Source organism: Tauraco erythrolophus, chromosome 16 (assembly GCF_009769465.1).
Source record: "Tauraco erythrolophus isolate bTauEry1 chromosome 16, bTauEry1.pri, whole genome shotgun sequence".
NCBI classification, from domain to species: domain Eukaryota; kingdom Metazoa; phylum Chordata; class Aves; order Musophagiformes; family Musophagidae; genus Tauraco; species Tauraco erythrolophus.
The window spans coordinates 16,261,683-16,281,100 of NC_141480.1; the positions used below are offsets into that span (position 1 = coordinate 16,261,683).

General features: G+C 38.2%; 1 protein-coding gene across 5 annotated transcripts in view; it reads left to right on the plus strand.

Moving 5' to 3' along the window:
- Positions 1-19,418, plus strand: part of TENM2 (teneurin transmembrane protein 2) — a 523,826-nt gene that overhangs the window by 432,971 nt on the left and 71,437 nt on the right. For 3 of the 5 annotated variants that reach the window (XM_086621659.1, XM_086621661.1, XM_086621663.1), the window contains 3 exons: positions 6,054-6,248; positions 11,284-11,484; positions 12,981-13,166. In XM_086621659.1, the coding sequence (XP_086477785.1) occupies positions 6,054-6,248; positions 11,284-11,484; positions 12,981-13,166 (582 nt within the window). Of the gene's footprint in view, positions 1-6,053; positions 6,249-11,283; positions 11,485-12,980; positions 13,194-19,418 lie in introns of all 5 variants that reach the window. The other 2 variants (XM_086621658.1, XM_086621662.1) reach the window with 1 other exon arrangement.

A 19,418-nucleotide genomic window follows, 5' to 3' on the forward strand; every position in this document is an offset into this window, starting at 1 on the left:
GGAGTATAAATAGTGTCTCTGCAGAATGTTTTTTTCTGAATGTGTGTGTTTGTATAGAGGTTATATTACAGAAGTAAAGCTGTAATGGCTCAGAGCAAAATTCCATTTTAGCCAGGATTTCAGCTCTGATAGTGGCATACAACAGATAGATGAGAGCAAGTCAAAATTGTACCTGTCTTTGATGCTTCTCCAGTCAATTATTTTGTTTCTAGAGAGAACTTGTGTTAGGACTTCCCACAGTAGATGATGTCCCTTTGTGTATAGTAGCCTTTGTAGATTTTCATTCAATTAATTTGTCTAATTATGTGTTCAATCAAGGAATGTTCTTCCATGAGTTTTAACTTTTCAGATAATCTTGTTGAAATTGGTTGATGGAACAGTTAGCAGTACTTAGGATTGTAAAGGTACTTCAGATGGAGTCTAAGTGCTCTGTTAATGCAGCATTAAAACTTACACTTCAACATTCAGTCCTAATTTTCCTTACTGCTTACCTTGTGAATAGGCCGTCAAGCTCATCTTTTATGCACACCAACTTGTGGTAAGAAGAATCTGATTTATATGCAAGAGTAGGGCTTACAAGCATTATGGATGCAACCGTTCTGGTCCTTACTCAGACAATACCCCTGTAGGCTTGATGCAGTTTTGTCCATCCAGACCAGTGACTCCCCTCGCCAACCTGCCATGAGCATCTCACCACAAAATTCTGTGGTACATATGTTGAAAAATTTTAACTTGATACGGGGTGACCCCTGACAGCTTGTCTGGGCTCTGAATAAGCCTGTAGAAGGCACAAAGGAAGCTAAGCTTCTTATGCCCTGTTTGAAAGTTTAGATTTGCATGTAAAACTGAGCTGCTTGCAAAATAAGAGCAATCTAAGGGCATTGCTTGTGACCTGGTCCAGGACAGGGAAGCACTGCAGATGCGAGTTCAAAAACCTTTCAAGTCTGCGTATTTTTGTGCCCAGAAACTCAAATAACTTTCAAGAGAAGTATACCAATTTGTCTATTTTATGAGGAGGAACTGAAAAAAGCCTGCAATAGAGAACTGACAGCCTAGGTCCCAGTGATACAGGACTCTTTCTGCGCCAGAGTAATGTTTGCTCTACAGCAAGAGGAACCAAGCCAGAACTCTGCCTTCAAATCCTGTTTGGAACTTCAAGTAGCAGGGGAAGGCCTCTCAATCAAGCAGCTGTGTAACTAAACCAAGTTCTGCAACAGCCTCCAAGAGTTTGACTCCTCAGATATCCTTTACTGGTTTCTTGCCATGCTCTAGAAGAACACCTCTGGTGAGTATGTACGTGTGAATACCTTAAGGGTGGGTGAAAGGAGTGTGTACACAGGCTGCAGCTGGGATACCCATGTGTTAAGTGTCACTGGACAAAATGGTGGCTTGTGATGCCAGACCGTTTGGGCATTATCCCTTACCATTTCCCTTCCTAGTCCATGTGTAACAGGCTGTTGCCAAATCACCTTTCCTCATGCATCAGGGAATATTAGCATTACTCCAAAATACCTATCCAAAGATAACCTTTAGAGAGAGAACTTAGAGAGGGATGTTTGGCTGGTCTTCCTACTTAATTCATGCTCTTCAATGTGTGGACCCTACAGGACTCAAAGGTCTGTAATATCCATTGATCAGCTGAGACCCACATCAAGAGCTTAGCCTGGTTTTGTTCGAATACTGGTAAAGGGCAGAATCATATCACCAAAAACACATTTAGGGTTAGTATCTGTTGTGCTTATTCAGACTTCACTCAGGAGATACACCCTTGTGCTTAAATTACTTGAGTGTTGCCATATCTACTCCTAAAGACCTCTGTCCACTTTTTGACAGTGCTGGTGTGTGATACACAGTTGTCTTTATGCAACCTATCTGTCCATAGAAATGAGATGGAACTTGATTGTTCCATTAGACAAACCAACCTTCCTTCACACTCCAACAGACTTTGAACAGTTCTGGAATAGGGGCCATCCATTTCACATAGGGAAAATAAGAAGTCCTAGATAACAAGAACTCCAGATGACTCTTGAGTTGTTTGCACTTTAATGAAGTCACCTGGATGTAAAATTACAGTGGACGGGTTTGGGTCTCGCCCTGCAGCAACATGATCTAGCAAATAAGCGTAGCAGACCTCTTTTTAGACTGCCTGCTTCTATTTTCTATGGAAGAGCAGCTTGATTCTCTCTCTGTTCTTCACTTAGGACAGCCTATAAATCCATAGCAGAAACATTAATGAAGAGCTATTTATTACAGCAGGGACAAGCCCGCTTCTTATAACTTATGCTTGCTTGCATTCTTGCGTACATGTTTCTTCTTGAATCTTAGTGACATGGCAGTCTTGGAAATGCCAATATCTGACCAAGAACCTCTGTCATTTTTCTCATTCTCAGAGTGATGTTCCTGTTACGTAGTTTGTAGAATAACCCCAGCAGAGGATTTTAAATTAAACTTTGTGGCTTTAGGTTGCAGGTGCCTTGATCTTAACTGTATTCATTTCATCCCTGAGGTTAAATGACAGATTCTCTCATTTGTCCAAAGTCAGTTCTGGTGTCACTAACATCTTGGCAATGCTTACTGCAGTGGCAAACCACTGAAGGCAGATTACTGTTCAACTTACATACAAGCTTCACAGTGACTGAATAGAGTTATGAACCATAGCAAGACCTCCGACCTGGTAGAAGCATGAGCAGAGGAATGAAAAGCTGTGACATTGCTTTCAGCTTCACTTAAACTCCTGAAGCACTGTAACAGAGTAAGGGAACACTAAAAGAACTACTGTGGGAGCTCTTTAGCCCAAGACCCAGCACCATCTAGTAATCTTTCTTCTGCTGTGCCAGTCTCTGATGTCCCAGGAGCTGAACCTTGCAAATTCACATCAAAAGAGGGAGCTAAGAATGTCCTTTCCATAGACATGTTCCAAATAGCAGGTATACATCTCTCTTAGCTGGACCACAATTGGCCATTGCTTAATGAGACTTAAGGGCAAGTCAAGGAGAGAAGCGATCTTACAGCAGGTGGCTGGCACAGTATTATCTAGCTAGGCCTAGAGTGGTCACATCTGAGTTGCTTGTTGGTTTTTGGGTTTGTGTTTTTTATTTCTTTTAATAATGGATTTATTTCTGCTCAATCTCTCTTGCAAGGGACTATGTTGTTCAAATAGAGTTATTGCTTTTATTTGAGTTTTGACTCCAGAGGAGAGATTTGCAGAAGTCCTTTCTGGTGTTGAGCACCATGTTGACCTGTAAAACAACAAAACAAAAAAAGCTATTCCTCACTTGTATCCAGCTTGTAAGTCAGCTCTAACTTTTTTGTCTTTGTAACTACTTGAACAAATGTGAAGAAACTGTCTGCTGCCTACCGATTCATTTAGCTTTCCTGGGACCTTGTCTATGCAGCTTTATCACAGCATGGGGAGGATTTTGATGGGCAAAGGCAAGCCATATCCTGGCATGTCCCAGTGCAGTTGGAGAATCCACATTGAGCAACCATTAAAAGTGGTAGCATTGAGTCTCTGCCATGGCTTGGAGCACGTAGAGAATTTGCATCTAACGATATTACTCCCTTCTGTGGTGGACTTGAACAAAGGGACTACAAGCTTAACCACCACATACAGGAGCTGAGAGGTGCCTTTTTCTAGAGAGTTGTTGTTGTGTTAAGTTGAGGCCCAGATAAAGGATAGTGTCTACCATGTGTCAGGGTGTGGAAGGTGGCACCAAGAATCTTGCCATTCATGATTACTCCAGAACTTCAGGACAAGCTGCCTTCTGATCACTCTCACCTCCAGGTCCTCTACACCATGGCAAGTAAAGAGAGTAGGACTGAAGTGATTACCTTTCTTATAGTAATTTGGGAAAATGTATCAATGCCAACCCTAAAAAGACTTTTAATTGCAGTGAAACCAAGAATTTTAAGTCTTCGTACCTGAAGTGTGGAAGTGGTCCTAGTTTGATGCTTTTTTTTATGGCTCACCAATATGACTTGCCGTAGCAGCCGTTAGCATATCTAGGCAGTGAAAAAGCAGTGCCTGCTGAGGAACTGTGATAGACCCCGTGATGTAATGCATGCAGGCAGAAGGAATAGTCATATGGCTTTCAAGTTGCTACTAGTTCAGTGTGTTGTATATCACGGAAGGGTATTTCAGGATGACATGCAAAAAGATGTAAAATAGGCTGGCCTAGAGTGCCGTGTGGACGTAATGGATGTTTGTCCGGGCTGTAATTCAATCCAGCTGGTTCAGTAAACTTAATTCTGAAACCAGCTGTAAAAAGTAAAACTGGCAGAACTTTAGCATAAACTTTTTCACTGAACACAGTAAAGCACTTGTGAACATATGTCACATCTGAAATCAGAAAGTTGCTGCTGGAAATTATGTTTTATTCAGATTTGTATTCATTTTGGAGTGAGGAAGAAAAAGATTGAACAAGACTCATAGGAAGAGAGAACAACAGGAGTGAAGTGGAATGAAGTCCTGTTGCTACTAAAGGACAGACAATGTGGCCCTATGACAGAGGAGAGGTAGCAAAAAACCCCCAAACTTCAGCATACTGAATTTGTTATTATTCTACTGTAGAAACACTGGGCTAGAAAAAGATTATACATATGATGTGGCCCATCAACTTATAGTCTTAACTGAAATAATTCTCAGCACTCTAAATTTTAACTAACGTCTGAGGTTACAAGTATGAATATATTTTTTTCTGATCATTTTTTCCCATTTCAAATAAGCAAATTCTTGAAAAAAATCTTCCTGAAATGTGTTTTGCAGCAGATCAATGGGACAGCTGAGATTAATAAGGGTTACAGGACTGAACAGTGGAGAAGTTGTATAGCTAGACATTACACAGTTCTTTCTAGGAAATCAATTACTTGTGGTGCTCTTGATCATGCAGGTTAAAGGGATAATAAAAGCGAGAAGACATTAGGACCTTTTAATGATTAATAGTAGCTTTTGAGTATATTTTTGGCACTGTAAAACTGGCTGTTAGTTTCTAATTACTTTGAAGTGTGAAAAGACAGAGAAATACTTTTCTGTCTTTATCAAACTGCCATCAGAGAGAACAGCACCAAAGTGTACTTTTTCTCAAATGTTCACTTCATTACTCCCATTTTCTGTTATTTCGCTGTTATTTTTTCCATTTCTCTGGCTGGTCACCACACATTCAGTCTTTGGCAGGCATGTAAGTGCACAGATTGCTGTGTTCCATGTTCACACGGGAGACGGGCATACAGGAGTGTGAATACGCCTTAGTGTAACAGTATGTGCAACTGGCTTTTAATAAACCACTTGTTTCTTTCCATTGCTCTGCATATGTACGACATCTGATTCCTGGCATACAAGACCTGCTGACTACCTTTATTATTCATAGGCTTCACTTCATTTGCATAAATTAATACTTGCTCAGAATGTGTCTTACCCCTTTAATAATACAAGAGGGAGGGATAAGGGTTAATGGTGCTTTCCTGTGAATACACACAGGTTATAAACAATCACTCTGGGATTTGGGAAAACAAGGTTCAGCAGGGATATTGGTGGCAAGGTGCATTTGTTGTAGATGAAAACTTGTGTTATTCCTGTGTTCAAGATTCTGATACTGAAAAAGTCAAAGGGTCTACAAAAATTTGGGAGCATTACATTAGAAAAGCGTTATGGAAGAAGAAAGATGCTATAAAATAAAGTGTTCTGGGGACTGGATGTTTTGTGTTGTGCTATCTGTGAAAATTGGATGTAACTTAGTGGAACAAAGCAGAGGAATGTCAGAGTCAAATCTGTTCACGTTACCTCATTAGTTACCCCAAACATCATCAGTAGTCTATAAAGAATAGTAGTTGTATTCTCAGAATGCCCAACACATACGTGCTTTATTAGATAGTAATCAAATGATTTCTTTGGGAAATGAAGAACTGAACTTATCTACAAATTATCTTAGATACTTTCCCCAGTAAATTAACATATTTGAATATATGTATAAGTATTTGGTAGCGGATTTTAGTGCACTTTTACATGAACACATGTATGACCCTGTGTGCTGTTTTTCTTTCATTCAATTTTCCAGCTGCCTGCCCGGTTCTGTGCAGTGGCAATGGTCAATACTCTAAAGGCACCTGCTTATGCTACAGTGGCTGGAAAGGTCCAGAATGTGATGTACCCATCAGCCAGTGTATTGATCCTTCATGTGGAGGTCATGGTTCCTGCATCGAAGGGAACTGTGTATGTTCTGTTGGCTATAAAGGAGAAAACTGTGAAGAAGGTAATACTGTAGGACGTTTTCTGTCTATGTCGTGAGCTTGTTTTCTGGGTTTTGGAGTTATTATTGGGTAGAAGAAAACCCAAAAGGAGTAAAAATTTAAATATAAAAATACTGTAGTAGATTTTTGTAAATGAGGGGTAAAAATGTACATCACAATTTTACGGATCTATCAAAGTTCAGACAAAACTTCTGGCCTTCTGTATGCATTGTTTGCAGTATTAAGAATATCTGCCACACACAAACTTGAGTGAAGATAAATCTCTTCTTATGGATTATATTTATTGAACAATTTAGATGTGAAATGCAGAGGAAAAAGGAGCAGCAGTAGACAAAATTGTATAGCTGCAGCTCCACACAAAGCAAATATATCCATCACTATTAAGACAGAAGTTGATGAAACAAATTTGAAAGACCTAGGTGTCCGTGTTACTTACAGACTTCATGTAGAGCAAAGTGCTCCTGTTAGCTGCAATCATATGGGATTAAAGAAAGGCAGATGGCCCACAAAAACAATAACTGTCCTTTACATGCAGAAAAGCTCTTAATGTTGAATGTGGCCTATTCCTTGTGTACGTAGAATGAGAAAATTTAACAAATGATGATCTGAGGGCTGGAGCACTCCTCCTCTGAAGACAGGCTGAGAGGGCTGGAGTTTTTCAGCCTGGAGAAGAGAAGGCTCTGGGGAGACCTTCCAGCAGCTTTCCAGTACCTGAAGGGGGCCTACAAGAAAGCTGGAGAGGGACTTTTTTACACGGGCATGTAGTCATTGGGCAAGGTGCAATGGCTTTAAACTGAAAGAGGATAGATTTAGATTACGTATAAGGAAGAAATTCTTCCCTCAGAGGGTGGTGAGGCACAGCAACAGATTGCCCAGAGAAGTTGTGACTGCCCCATCCCTGGAGGTGTTCAAGGCCAGGTTGGATGGAGCTTTGAGCAACCTGGTGTAGTGGAGGGTGTCCCTGCCCATGGCAAGGGGGTTGTAACTAGATGATCTTTGAGGTCCCTTTCAACTCAAACCGCTCTATGATTCTAATGTTTTTAGCATGCTCTGCAACATCTAGTCTATTCCCCAGGTACGCAGAAGCTCTCTTTCTGGTACTAACTGCAATTGTTTGCTTAGTCTAATTAAGTTATATAAATTTCATCATGTTTTGTGTTGTCGTATAAATGCTCGTATTACTAGAGAGACTATGGTAGGTGGCCTAAAATGATCTTTCTTTCATTGATTCTGCAAATTTTACCTTGTAAGCAGTTCCTCCCTCATCTTGATTGTAATTTCCAGCTACTTGCATGGAATTCTCTCTCCACTTTCAGTTATCTAGAATGGCTGTGGTATATCCGAGCTAGGCATCTTGAATCCTTTGTCACTCTTGTAGTGCTTATTTCACCTTATCCTAAGGTGAACATTTGAAATGGGTGAAATGAACACTTCACCAGCTCCAGAAAAGTTTATGGAACAAGCTAGTGTGCATCTTTTTGCAAAGGTGTTGACATTAACACCATTCTAAGTTAGAAGCACTACAAAACATCGGTCAACCAAGTTTTTGTGGAGGTGAGTTACTATTTCAGGTGAAAGGATATACATTATTTAACTAACAGTGTGCTTGAAGGGATAAGTTTTTCTTAAAAAGATAACTGGATTACAAAGGCATGAGGTATTGACTGCAAACTTGGAAGGGGTCAATAACATGACAAGAAAGGTTAAAATAACCTTGTGCATACATCATTGGGCAATAAATAAGTCAATAAATCAATCTACAGATAAATAAAAAACAATCATCATGTTTCTACGGTAAAGTTCCATTTCTTCTGTACATATTTCTCATATTAATTCAAGAGCTATGGAAAAAAGGGTATAATATGAAGTGTTGTCTCTCCAGTTGCAGGTAATCTTCTGATCTTATTTAAAGTTTTTGCATGAATTAAAATTCTACCATTCTAATGATAGAATGAAAAAAATAACATGTCTGTATTTATATATAATATATGAAATCTTCTCTACTGATTTGAGCTTCCGAAAGGATTGGCGAAGGTTGATTTGTTCACCTTTTTCCAACTAAGATATTGAATTAGAACAAGTGGGTCAGCATTTTTTTTTCCCCGTTAGCTTTTATTTCTGATATTCATCACGGTCATATTGTTCAAACAATTTACCTGAAATGAAAGTGGCACCAAAATCAATATTTGTGATGCACAATTTTTGCAGCATAAACACTGCTGTTCTATTAACAAATTTGCACACAAGATGAAGTGGCACATGTATCAGGTTTCATTCAATCTGGTATAGGGGGAGACAAGTGAAATTGCCAAATTAGGTTAAGTTAAGGGTGTGTTTCTTGTCGGTTTTATGGTCGAGTCATTTTTCAATGACATTTAACTTTGTAAGTGTAATTCATGGCTCTTTGGGGGTTTTCTGGTACATGTTGTTCAGAAAGCTCCTTGACCTCCTTTTCTGTCCTTCGGGATATAAATTGTTTTCAGTACCTTTTTTGTCAAATCTACAGAGGGCCCAATACTAAATGAGCTCTAATGATCTGAGCCGCCAAGGGGCTGTGAGTTCCAAGTCTAACGCACTTACTTGCTAAGGCGCGTTCTCCTTTGTTTGAACACCAAAGAAGCTCCGTTTATAAATCCTTATTAAATACCATTGTAAACCTTTCTAAAGACTTGGGGCCAGAACCTTCTCAGCATAAGTCAGCGTGGTTCCATTGCAGGTAATCACGTTATGCTAATTTTAGCAGCTGAGGATCTGGCCCAAGATGATAACTCCAAGAGCAGGTATTAAAATAGAACAAGATTTGGGCTCAAGGTAAAAACTCTCTTCAATTTTAACTTTGGAAGCTATTACTTACCCATATGATAGAACAAAACAGCTATAAAGTATATTTGTTCAGATCAAAGGACAAAGATGGTTAGTTTGTGATTCTATAAAACAAGAGAGATTGGAGGCTTAGGGGTATTGATGGGCTTATTCTGTGGAAATACGTCTCAGCTGCATGAATACTGTAATTCAGGAGAGAGGAAAGACAGTTAATATATGTAGGAGAAGGTGGTGTTTTTCATATGCTCCACATTGCTTTCATTACTACTTTCATTTGAGAAGGAAGACAATATATTTCTGAATTGAAAGTACATTAGGACTCAGCAATATCTCCTAAAGTTAGCTGTCCTGCCACATACAATGTCATACACATAATTACACTTTTAAATTTTCTGTTCATCTAAAAAAAAAAAGAATAGACTAATTTAGGGGGAAGAGGTAACCTTCATCCTAAATGTAAATTGACTTAAATCTTTGTGTTCTGTATTTCTTTATTCAATCAAATTGTTTTATCGCAGCTCTGTGTTACCAGATTCAACAGAAATGATATGAAAGACATATTCAGAACTTTGGACAGTTTCTAATTTTGTTAAGCACTAAGAAAGAGTAACAGTACAGGACAAGCAATCTGGATAATTTTAGAACAATTTATGAATTTAACTAGTCTTATCTCAGCTGAATCACAAAATAATCTCAGTTTACCTATAAACATGAAATTGCATTACAATATTTTCATGTCCAATTAACTAAGCTTTAAATCTTAAAAAAAAAGAAAAGAAAAACCTATAGCCAGTGTCATCATTAAAAGGAAAATCTTGTAAGAAATTTTGTAGTAATTTATTCCTGTACTACTGTAATCTGAATTAAAATCAAAACTATTCTGGTAACTCGTGTTATTGCATCTCTAAATGGGCCTGCCTCAATCCTCTGTGTTGTATCTAATCTATATACTTACTTTAAATGTTCTGCAACTGCATAAAATAATTTGACAAGCCTCTATGTTTGTAGAAAAGTTGAGATTTGAAAGATCAAGTATTGTTCACATAAGGTAGAGTGAAAATGTCTCTGCCTTAATTTAGAAGGATCAATTTGGAAAAGATGAGAGATAAATCACTTTCATTATAAACTCAGATCTTCCTGGAGCTGCAAGAGAGAATGCCAATCATTCTTGGTCCTTCTGTTCAGAGCTAATATATACCAGTCATGAGATGAATTCATTTGATTTAGGACATGAATTTGACCTTGGCCCTCAATTCCACAGCAAAAGGCAGCTGGTAAAGCCTCTATGTTGGTATTTGTGGTACAGCATAGTATACTTATACAAATTCATGATGTAAGATAAAAATATGGAAAACTATAATGTTACTGATAGAGTTTATTTGAAAGTCAGATCATAACATTCCTTTATTTATCAGGATTGAAATTGCAACTGAAATTTCATTTTATGATTTTTTGATCGTAACTATTTTCACTTTTTTATTCTGCTGTTTCTAGATTAAGAAAAGATGAAATCCATGTCTGTATCTGTTTTTTCTTTATTTCCTTCAGCAGAATTATCTGCTGGTTAGAATATGGGTTGAAGTATCTAAGACTCTCAGTTTCGCAGCTCAGCTACTAATGGAACACGAATCAAATGTTCAGAAGTGCCTGAATAATTTAGGAGTCTAAATGAAGCTGAAAGCCACTGATATTTTGACTTCTAGGAACTTAAAGTGGATGTCGTAATGTTATTCTCACAAAGCTCTAGCACTTCAATAGTAGTAATAGCAGTATTGATGAAGATACCCCAGAGAAAAATATCCTTTGAAAGGTACAATTTATTGTGCGGTGGGGTTTTTTTTTTATTTCTTTAAATATAGTACATAAGTCATTCAATGTATTTCAGAAGGAATGTCCGCAGGTGAATGCTTATGTGTGGAACTCTTATATGTACTTAAGTGTTATTTTAAAGTCTTTGGGCTTGTTCACTCCAGCATTCCTGCAGTAAGCTTTCATTGTTCAGTCATACCCTGTTTTATTTGCAGCTAATGTAAAACACAAAGTACTTTGCACTTTCCCGTTCAGACCAGGTGTTAATATGACTTGAAGAACTACATCGGTTTGCTTTATTTGTCGCAGTGATATAAACTTTTCAGAGCAGGCATCTACGTGTTTTCCAAACATCATATTGTGTGAACTGACCTTTCTCTACATTGTTTTTGTTTTATTCTGTAGTTGATTGCTTAGAGCCAACGTGCTCCAACCACGGCGTCTGCGTGAATGGAGAGTGTCTCTGCAGCCCAGGTTGGGGTGGAATAAGTTGTGAGCTTCCTAGAGCCCAGTGTCCAGACCAGTGTAGTGGGCACGGTACCTACCTGTCTGACACAGGTCTTTGTAGCTGTGATCCCAACTGGATGGGTCCTGACTGCTCCGTTGGTAAGAAAAATATTTTTTCCTGATTTTGCAATAATGTTCCTGTTTTGTTAAGATGTTAATATCTATGGTAAGTTTGAAATGCAAATTATTTAGAGAATTGTCTTTGGAACACGTTTGATCCTGTTTAGTTATGTTGGGAAGAAGTGTGTATATATCTCAGATACTATTTTTTGTGACATTCTTAGTCATTCAACTGTTAGTTGGGGGGCGAGGGGGATGGAGGTTAGGGGTTCGTATTTCGTTCTACTTGTTTGGACTGAAAAAGTTACTTACGTGCTTCACATCTGTTTCCCAATTGTAAATGAAAACTTCCATAATTTATAAATATGTTTATAACATTTGAGGGATAGAAAACACTACAATTAAGTACATTTTGGGGGTTTGCTTTACTGTGCATCAAAAAGCTACTCATTTATGAAAAACATCACAAACCAGAAAAATTTCTTTTCAAATAAAGGGTATTTTTCCCTTTTCAGTTGTACATGGAATATTTTTAAAAATTATTTTAGAGCAAGAGACACTAAAAAGCAGGCACAAAAGTGTAAGCTACAAGATTTCATCCTCTTCAAAGCTACAGTTCTAAAACTAACAGAAGGAGCTAAAGAGAAAAAAACAGTTTTGACAAGACAGCAAATGTTCTATTTGTGGGGAAAAAAAATAGGGAATTTTACATTTATATTGTAAGCTGGACCTTGAGACAGAGCTGTAGGCCATAAGCAACTCTCACAAAATAATATTTATGATTTTCACACATATTCAGTTATTTCTTAAGATTATTGACTTGAAATACCTCACCAGTGAAATGAATATCAAGATGTGTTTTTTCTGCTTCATGCTGAAAAATTAATGAACAAGAGTTTCACTGACAATTTCTTTGATGCATGAGGCGAAAGACCCCTCTGCTTTTCTGCAACTTCAGCTGACAGAGAGCAGTAGAAGAATTTTTGGAGTGAGACACCAAATAACTGACAGTGTTAGTAATAGAATTCCAAAATCTCTCCCTTGAAAGTGTCTTTTACCCATCACTCCTAGAGTCTAAGTGACCCTGAACTGCCACCGTTCGCAGCCGAATGAGTTTTAGGTGAGTTTCAGTTTCATTCTTAGCAGATCAATGTCTGTATCAAAATCGCCAGAGGTCCAGGTTTGAGTGAAACAGAGCTACGTGCTCCCCTTCTTCACCGCTGACAGGTGGTGAGGAAGGTACCTCTGAAACTTGTTTGCATCTGAATGGAGGATGCAGTTGGGCAGCAGGGTGTCCAGCATACATCAGCACATTCTTTTTTTAAACAACTTCTTAATATAATTTAGTTTGGTTTTAAGCAAAAAGTAAATGCCAGTTCTGATCAGGGTACAAACAGGCCAGCTTTTGACAGCACATGGTTTTCAGCAAAAGCATTCATGTTCCGCTGGTTTCTTCCTTGGTGATGAGGCTGCTGCTTCTGCCCCATTGCCGCTGGCACGAGCTCGCTGTGACCTTTATTCTTTTCTTCTCCTAGAAGTGTGCTCCGTGGACTGTGGCACTCACGGGGTGTGCATTGGCGGAGCATGTCGCTGTGAAGAAGGGTGGACAGGAGTGGCGTGTGACCAGCGTGTGTGTCATCCCCGTTGTACGGAGCACGGAACTTGTAAAGATGGGAAATGTGAATGCAGAGAGGGCTGGAATGGGGAGCACTGCACCATTGGTAGGCAAACGACAGGCACCGAAACAGGCACATATTGCTTTCTTTTCATAAATCGTAGAAACATAGTTACTGTTGTGTATTGTAATAGGCTGTTCCTTTAAGGACCCTAGTGCTTTCAGACATTATCTCCGACTGGAAATGCGTTGGGTGAAATGCAGATGAGCTCTTGGAATCGTTTAAAATCAGTAACAAACTGATTTGTAGAGGAAAAAAAAAAAAAAACAGTAACAAATTCCACTACAAACGAACATTAGTCAGTAAAGATGTAACAAATGGTCCGTCACAGTATCATCTGAGCCAAAATTTTCAAACTTAACTAAACATTCCTTTGTGTGAATGGTGTCTTTTTTAATTTCCTGGTCTGATGCATCAGTGCTCTCCTGCTATTATACATCACATCTGAAACACATCGCCACCATCACCACACAGAGCAGGGGTCAAGTTGTGGAGGAATAAGTGTTCCTGGTGTTACAGAAATAGCTCCCCAGCGTTCTCCTGTGTTGTGCTGTGACAGTGGGCATGGTGTTTGCATATAGACAGTCCCAGCATGGGAGGGCCCTGCCGGCGGTGCAGCGTGCTGCTGTACCCTTTCCTAATAGCGGGCTGCTCAGTGCAGCATGGGCATCACGCAGAGCGCCGTGACTAACACGATTGCATCTCAGCTGTGATGTGTCAGCCTGGGAAGTTCAAAAAGGTTATGCTTACACAAAGCAATGATGTTCTATCCTCTCAATTACCATGCTTGAAAATCTATTCTGGAGAGGAATTAATTGCTCCTAAATGAAGTTCTTTATTTTGTCTCTACAAGCAGGCAGGTAGTGTATTTGGATTATTTTGCAAAGTTACTGAAAACAAAGGAGAAAATGGTGATTTTCCCTATGCTGTAATCAAAAATGGGGACTTCTGAGTGATCACATCTCTTCTGAGAAGTCTGAGCAGAATTATCTGGATAAAGAGCATCCAGCTGTGGAAACAATGTGAGATTCAGGCAAGTGTACTTTTCTCCAAAGAATTTTTGGAGAACTGTGCGGTATACCTTAAAAGAAACCTAGTGAGTCCAAATCCAAGGTCATAGTGTTTTAATTATCTCAAAGTGGCAAATTTCACAAAGAAAAGGAGTAGGTCAATTGAGATTTTCATGGCAATCAGGGACCCTAATGGGACAGCCCTATTACAAGTGAATTGTTATTTCTTTATTTAAAAGTATGGTGAGATTCTTGCATCCCTCAAGCTGTTTTTCTTTTTCATTCCCCTCTGATTTCTCTTTGGGTATACAAACCATTTCCGATACACGCATGAGTTGGAAACTAAAAATATGATTTTATTGGAGAGAAGAAAAAAAAATAAAAAGAAAAGAGATAGGTATTTAGGGGCATATCCTTTGATGTTGTGGTGCTGCATGCTTCCACCACAGTATGTTAATAAGATTTAAATCAAAGCTTTTATGACTGAACACTTTGTGACTAGCATAGATGCAGAGTGTTTTTTCACAATTGCTTTCTGACTTCCGTCATATCAACATATCTCTGCTAGATTAATCCAGGCGTTTTGTTTTCATATTAAGTACTTCCCAAATCTTTACAAAATGCCTAGTATATATTTTTTTTCATTAAATAGTGTAATAATTGCTTATTTTAAAAGTTGCTGCTTTGTGCAAAATTTGTTTTGCTTTATAATCTCTTAGTAATATGCCTATGTTTAGAAGTAATTAGTGTATTTAAAGTCTTCATTACTGTGCAAACAAAAAGATGCCTTGTACTGATATCTTGAAAGAATTCTGAAAATTACAAGATGAACTAGTGAACTCTGAAGTGAGATTATTAGTCTAATTTTCAGAGATGTGAAATAAATATTTGCCCTATTATTGATGTACATAATCAATTCTTCTTTTCAGAGGAAGGGTGATGCTGCTGAAGTGATTAAAATATGCATTAGCTTTTTTTGTTTGGTATGTATTAGAAAGATTTCCTTGAAACTTAATGTGGGGCTGCCTGTGGCAAAGATGAGACTAGGGCAAAAAATTTAGATTTGCCCTTCTAGTTATCGTATATCAAATTTGTGCAGTCATAAGTTGCCTGTTGTACATAGACAGATACAGATTCTTGTGACAAGACAGTACTAGTAAGAATTTTTGTATGTTCGTATCATCAGGCCTGATTGTGAGGCCATTTACAAAAACACAAAACATGATGCCAGAAATGGAATTGAGTTCCGAGGGACATCTCAGCTTGATTTCACTGGTTCGTGTTACGTGGGGCCGAACCAGAGAGTTTGGAGGATAAGGGTGGTAAAACTTGTCAGTATTTATACAAGACCCGCTTGAATTTACTACTGGAAAATTTTACCTTAGAGTGCATTGATACTTTGGAACAAGGAGGAGTTGCTCAAGATGTTTTAAGTGCGTGTGTTTTAATGTGTACTTAAATTTTATGAAAACTCATTTTAATTTAGAGTACTCCATTTATGGTTTCGCTTTCGACTGAAAGGTTGACAGACCATTAATGTCAGAATTACTCACTAAGGAACATCCACTAAAAAGATAATATTCAGGAATGAAAAAACCTTGTTTTTTAATTTTTGTAAAAAATTGTTAAGCTATTGTTTGGAAGGTACCTGGCAAACTGCATAGTCTGTTTGTCTTAAGGCAAAGCCAGGCCAGTGAAATAGCATATGAGCAGTGGTTAAATCTCTCCCTTCCCTGTATGTAGTTGGAATTTTTGAATACCCATATTAGTTCTTCAGGAGCAATGAATGGCCAGGGTCACCTCGCCAGACGTTTGAGAATTTCTCCATATGGACTGACTGCAAGCAGAAAAAAAATGTGAATCTCATAGGAGAGTTTATTTACTCTGAATTTCCATTTATTGCTGCACTTAGTCTGAAATCTCTTGAAGACAGTAGAAAAATTGGCTTTGATTCCAGTGACTTTAGGCCAAGACTACTTAGAACAAATCAATCTAATTTGTGGGGAAAAAAAACAGGTCTCTATATACAAACCAAAATACATTTTCTTTTATTTGTGTTTCTGTACCAGTTTTATGTGCTGTATTCACATGACAGTGGAAAAGAAATCATTATAGCAACCTGCAGGTACCCAGGTTCATTCAGGATATTTTATTCTTTTTAATATCACATTAGGCCTTTATAGATAGTTGACAGAATACACACTCTTTGGAGTTTTGATGTTGAGTATCAAAGCTCAAAAAATTTAACAAAAACACAGTTTCTCTCTGCATTACCTGCATTTTGAGAAGAACACTCTGAAAAGCCTCCCCGAATGCTACTGTTAGCTCAGTGTTAACAAGCTCTGGGTGCAAAGCAGCTTTTACCTATGTGCAGTAATAGAATTGCATATAAAAATCAGTGAGTGCAAATTCCAAGTTACACAAATTTTGATAAATCTATATCCAAATAATATAAAAATGCAAGCAGGGGTGTCTGGTCTTGCTCAAATGCTGTACGTAGCAAAGCAGAACTCTACACCAGGCACTACATTTCACTTTGCTACTTCAGGTAAGAAGAAAAATTGCTTACTGGAGTGATGATAAAGAAAATGAATCTTTTCCCAGTGCAAAAATAGACCTGTCAGGATATGTTTATTAAGTGATTACTATTCATTGATTGCAATTATGGAGGAAGTTATAACTAAATAATAGAGGGTAATCTAGATGAGGAAAAAAATATTGGAAAACTAATAACAAAGCAAAAGACTTAAGATATAGCAGTTGCTACATCTTGAACCAATTTCGTGCCAGAATTTTAAGATGGAGGATTTAGCTTGTCCTTGAGTCATCTGAGTGTTGCTGAAGTGTGCTGTTATAAAACAGATCTGTTACTCTCACTGAAAATAATATTCGAATGTTTAAAACTGTTGGTTTTAAACTGTTGTGGACAATGTTCTCATATAAACTGTCAGGATCGTATACTAAGGACAGTGTGATATATATGGAGATGTTAAGAAGCAGTCAAACATAGCATTTAAAAAGCATAATTCCATCCCGTAATTCATATCCCTGCAGCATGAAATATGACTGTTATTAAGTCATTTGTAAAAATCCCACTGAGACACAAGTGAAACTAGGATGTAATCCCCAATATTTATGAGTAAAATTTTCAAGTCTGCAGACATATTGTGTCTTGTAAGGTAAGCTCTCACCAGAAGACGATATATGAGGATTTCTTTGCGGCAGCCTGTCATATTCCCAAAGCCTTGCTCTTGTCTGCTCGCGTCCTACATTAGATGTAGGTTAATCACTCCTGCTTTCAGACAGAAAGGGGAAGCAGGTTATAGTAAAGGATATTTGATAATACGGATACTCTGCTGCAGATTACGATCAAGATGATTCTTATCTTCTCTGTTCCTTTTTGTTTTATTTTCAATGCAAATGAGCTGTACCTGGGCCGGCAGCCGCGGGAGCTGAACCTCCAGCTCTCCACCTGCTAGGCACAACACAGACGGGGTGGTACGCGCTTCTCTGCAGATGCTGCTCCCGGGCCTTGGTGCTGCTTTTGAGAACGTAACTCCAGAGGTGGGCAGCTGCCACTGCCTTTCCTCCACAGACTCCTTGGCCTCTGCACTGAAAACGTCAAATGATAGGACATGATTCCTAGTAAATCGCGGATTTGGAAATCTGTATTAGCCCTGTACCTTATCTTCTCCCTTTTGAGGGTCTTGAGTAAAGAAGAAAGATTTGAAAAAAACATGATCCTTCCACCTACACAGTGGGAAATAACCTAAAATTTTTCAGATACATAAAAATGTGCAGGAGTAAGAGAGGAGACTCTGTGTCTGCGGTGGCTAAGATAAGAAGTTTAAGTTACAGCATGGGAGATTTGAGTTAGGTGTTAGGAAAAACCTTGTAACAGTAAATGAAAAACTGAAGTAGATTGTCTAAGGAAATTGTGGAATCCTCATCAATGAAGCTTTTAACAACAATTTAGACAAACGTCTGTCAGGACTAGCAGAGAGGTAGTTCATCCTGCCATGAGGCAGAAAAGTGACTAGAAAATCGTTGAACTGTATGAGCTCTCTTCCAGTCTGATTTTAAATGAGCTTAAAAGGAAGCATTCCTTCCAAGTACCTTATTTTATAATGGCCCGTGTTAAGATTTGTGCTGTCACCCTCTTTAAGAATCTAATACAGCTCTTAGAAGTGGAATTGATCATTTATCCAACCAAGGAGACTAATCTGTGTGTTCTATATTTGCAGAACAATGGGATGTCAATGTATATATTGAGCCACTCTGAAACATCCAAACAAAGAGCAAATATTACACCCAATAGGTAAATACTTCAAATCCACTCCCTTTGAAGTACTGAGACTTTCCCAGATAAACATCAGATGGATCCTATTCCACCTCTGTTTTAACTAAAAAAATGTTTACTAAAAATTTTTTTCCCCTGAGTGTTTTGGGATGACAATGCCCTTTCCAGCTTTTAGATGTGTTTAGATTTTTTGTAGACAGGAAGGAATACCACTATAAAGTGTAAAAATTTAGATTTTTACCTTATCATTAAGTCAATAATCGATAGGAACATTAATAATGCAGCATTGTGTTATCTTTGGATACAGCAAAATAATTTTGTGCCATGATAATGCTCTTTGTGTCAAAGATATTTTTCTTTTACTACTGATTTTTCTTGTTGTAATTACAACAGTAATGGTTCAAAGATGAGGCAATTTTCAGGAGAGATGGAAAGTGTGTGGGAGGAGACAGTGGAAAGCCATCATATCTGACAAAGAGCAATTTAGAAGAAGCTAGATATATTAGATTTCTCCAATGCACTTCTAACTTAAAATTAATCTGTAACAGTTTATAACCTATCAAGGCATAAAAAAAACCTCTAACGATGATAGAAATTTAGATTGCATGTTCTGTAGAGGGAGGAACACATTTTTTCATTTTATTTGAAAAATGCCTAGAATATTTGGGTCATGACCACGTTTCATTACTGCTGGTATAGAAATATGTTAGTAATATATATGATGACATGACCATAAATGTTAGAGACATCAGCTGTTTCTCTATCTGCAGATACAGGTTCATCACCTGTATCATACAGTCATCCTGTTGTCTTTACACCTGGTAGCAGCTTTCTTGATAAGCACATCTGTGACGCAGTCTTTTAGGTACGTGGTGTCAAGCTGTCATCTGGAGTGTGATAGGGTGGTTCCCCCCTGCTCCATGCGTCTCTCCAGCAAAACGGAAGAGTAGCAGGTACCTCATGAATTCATCTGAGAGATTCTCAACA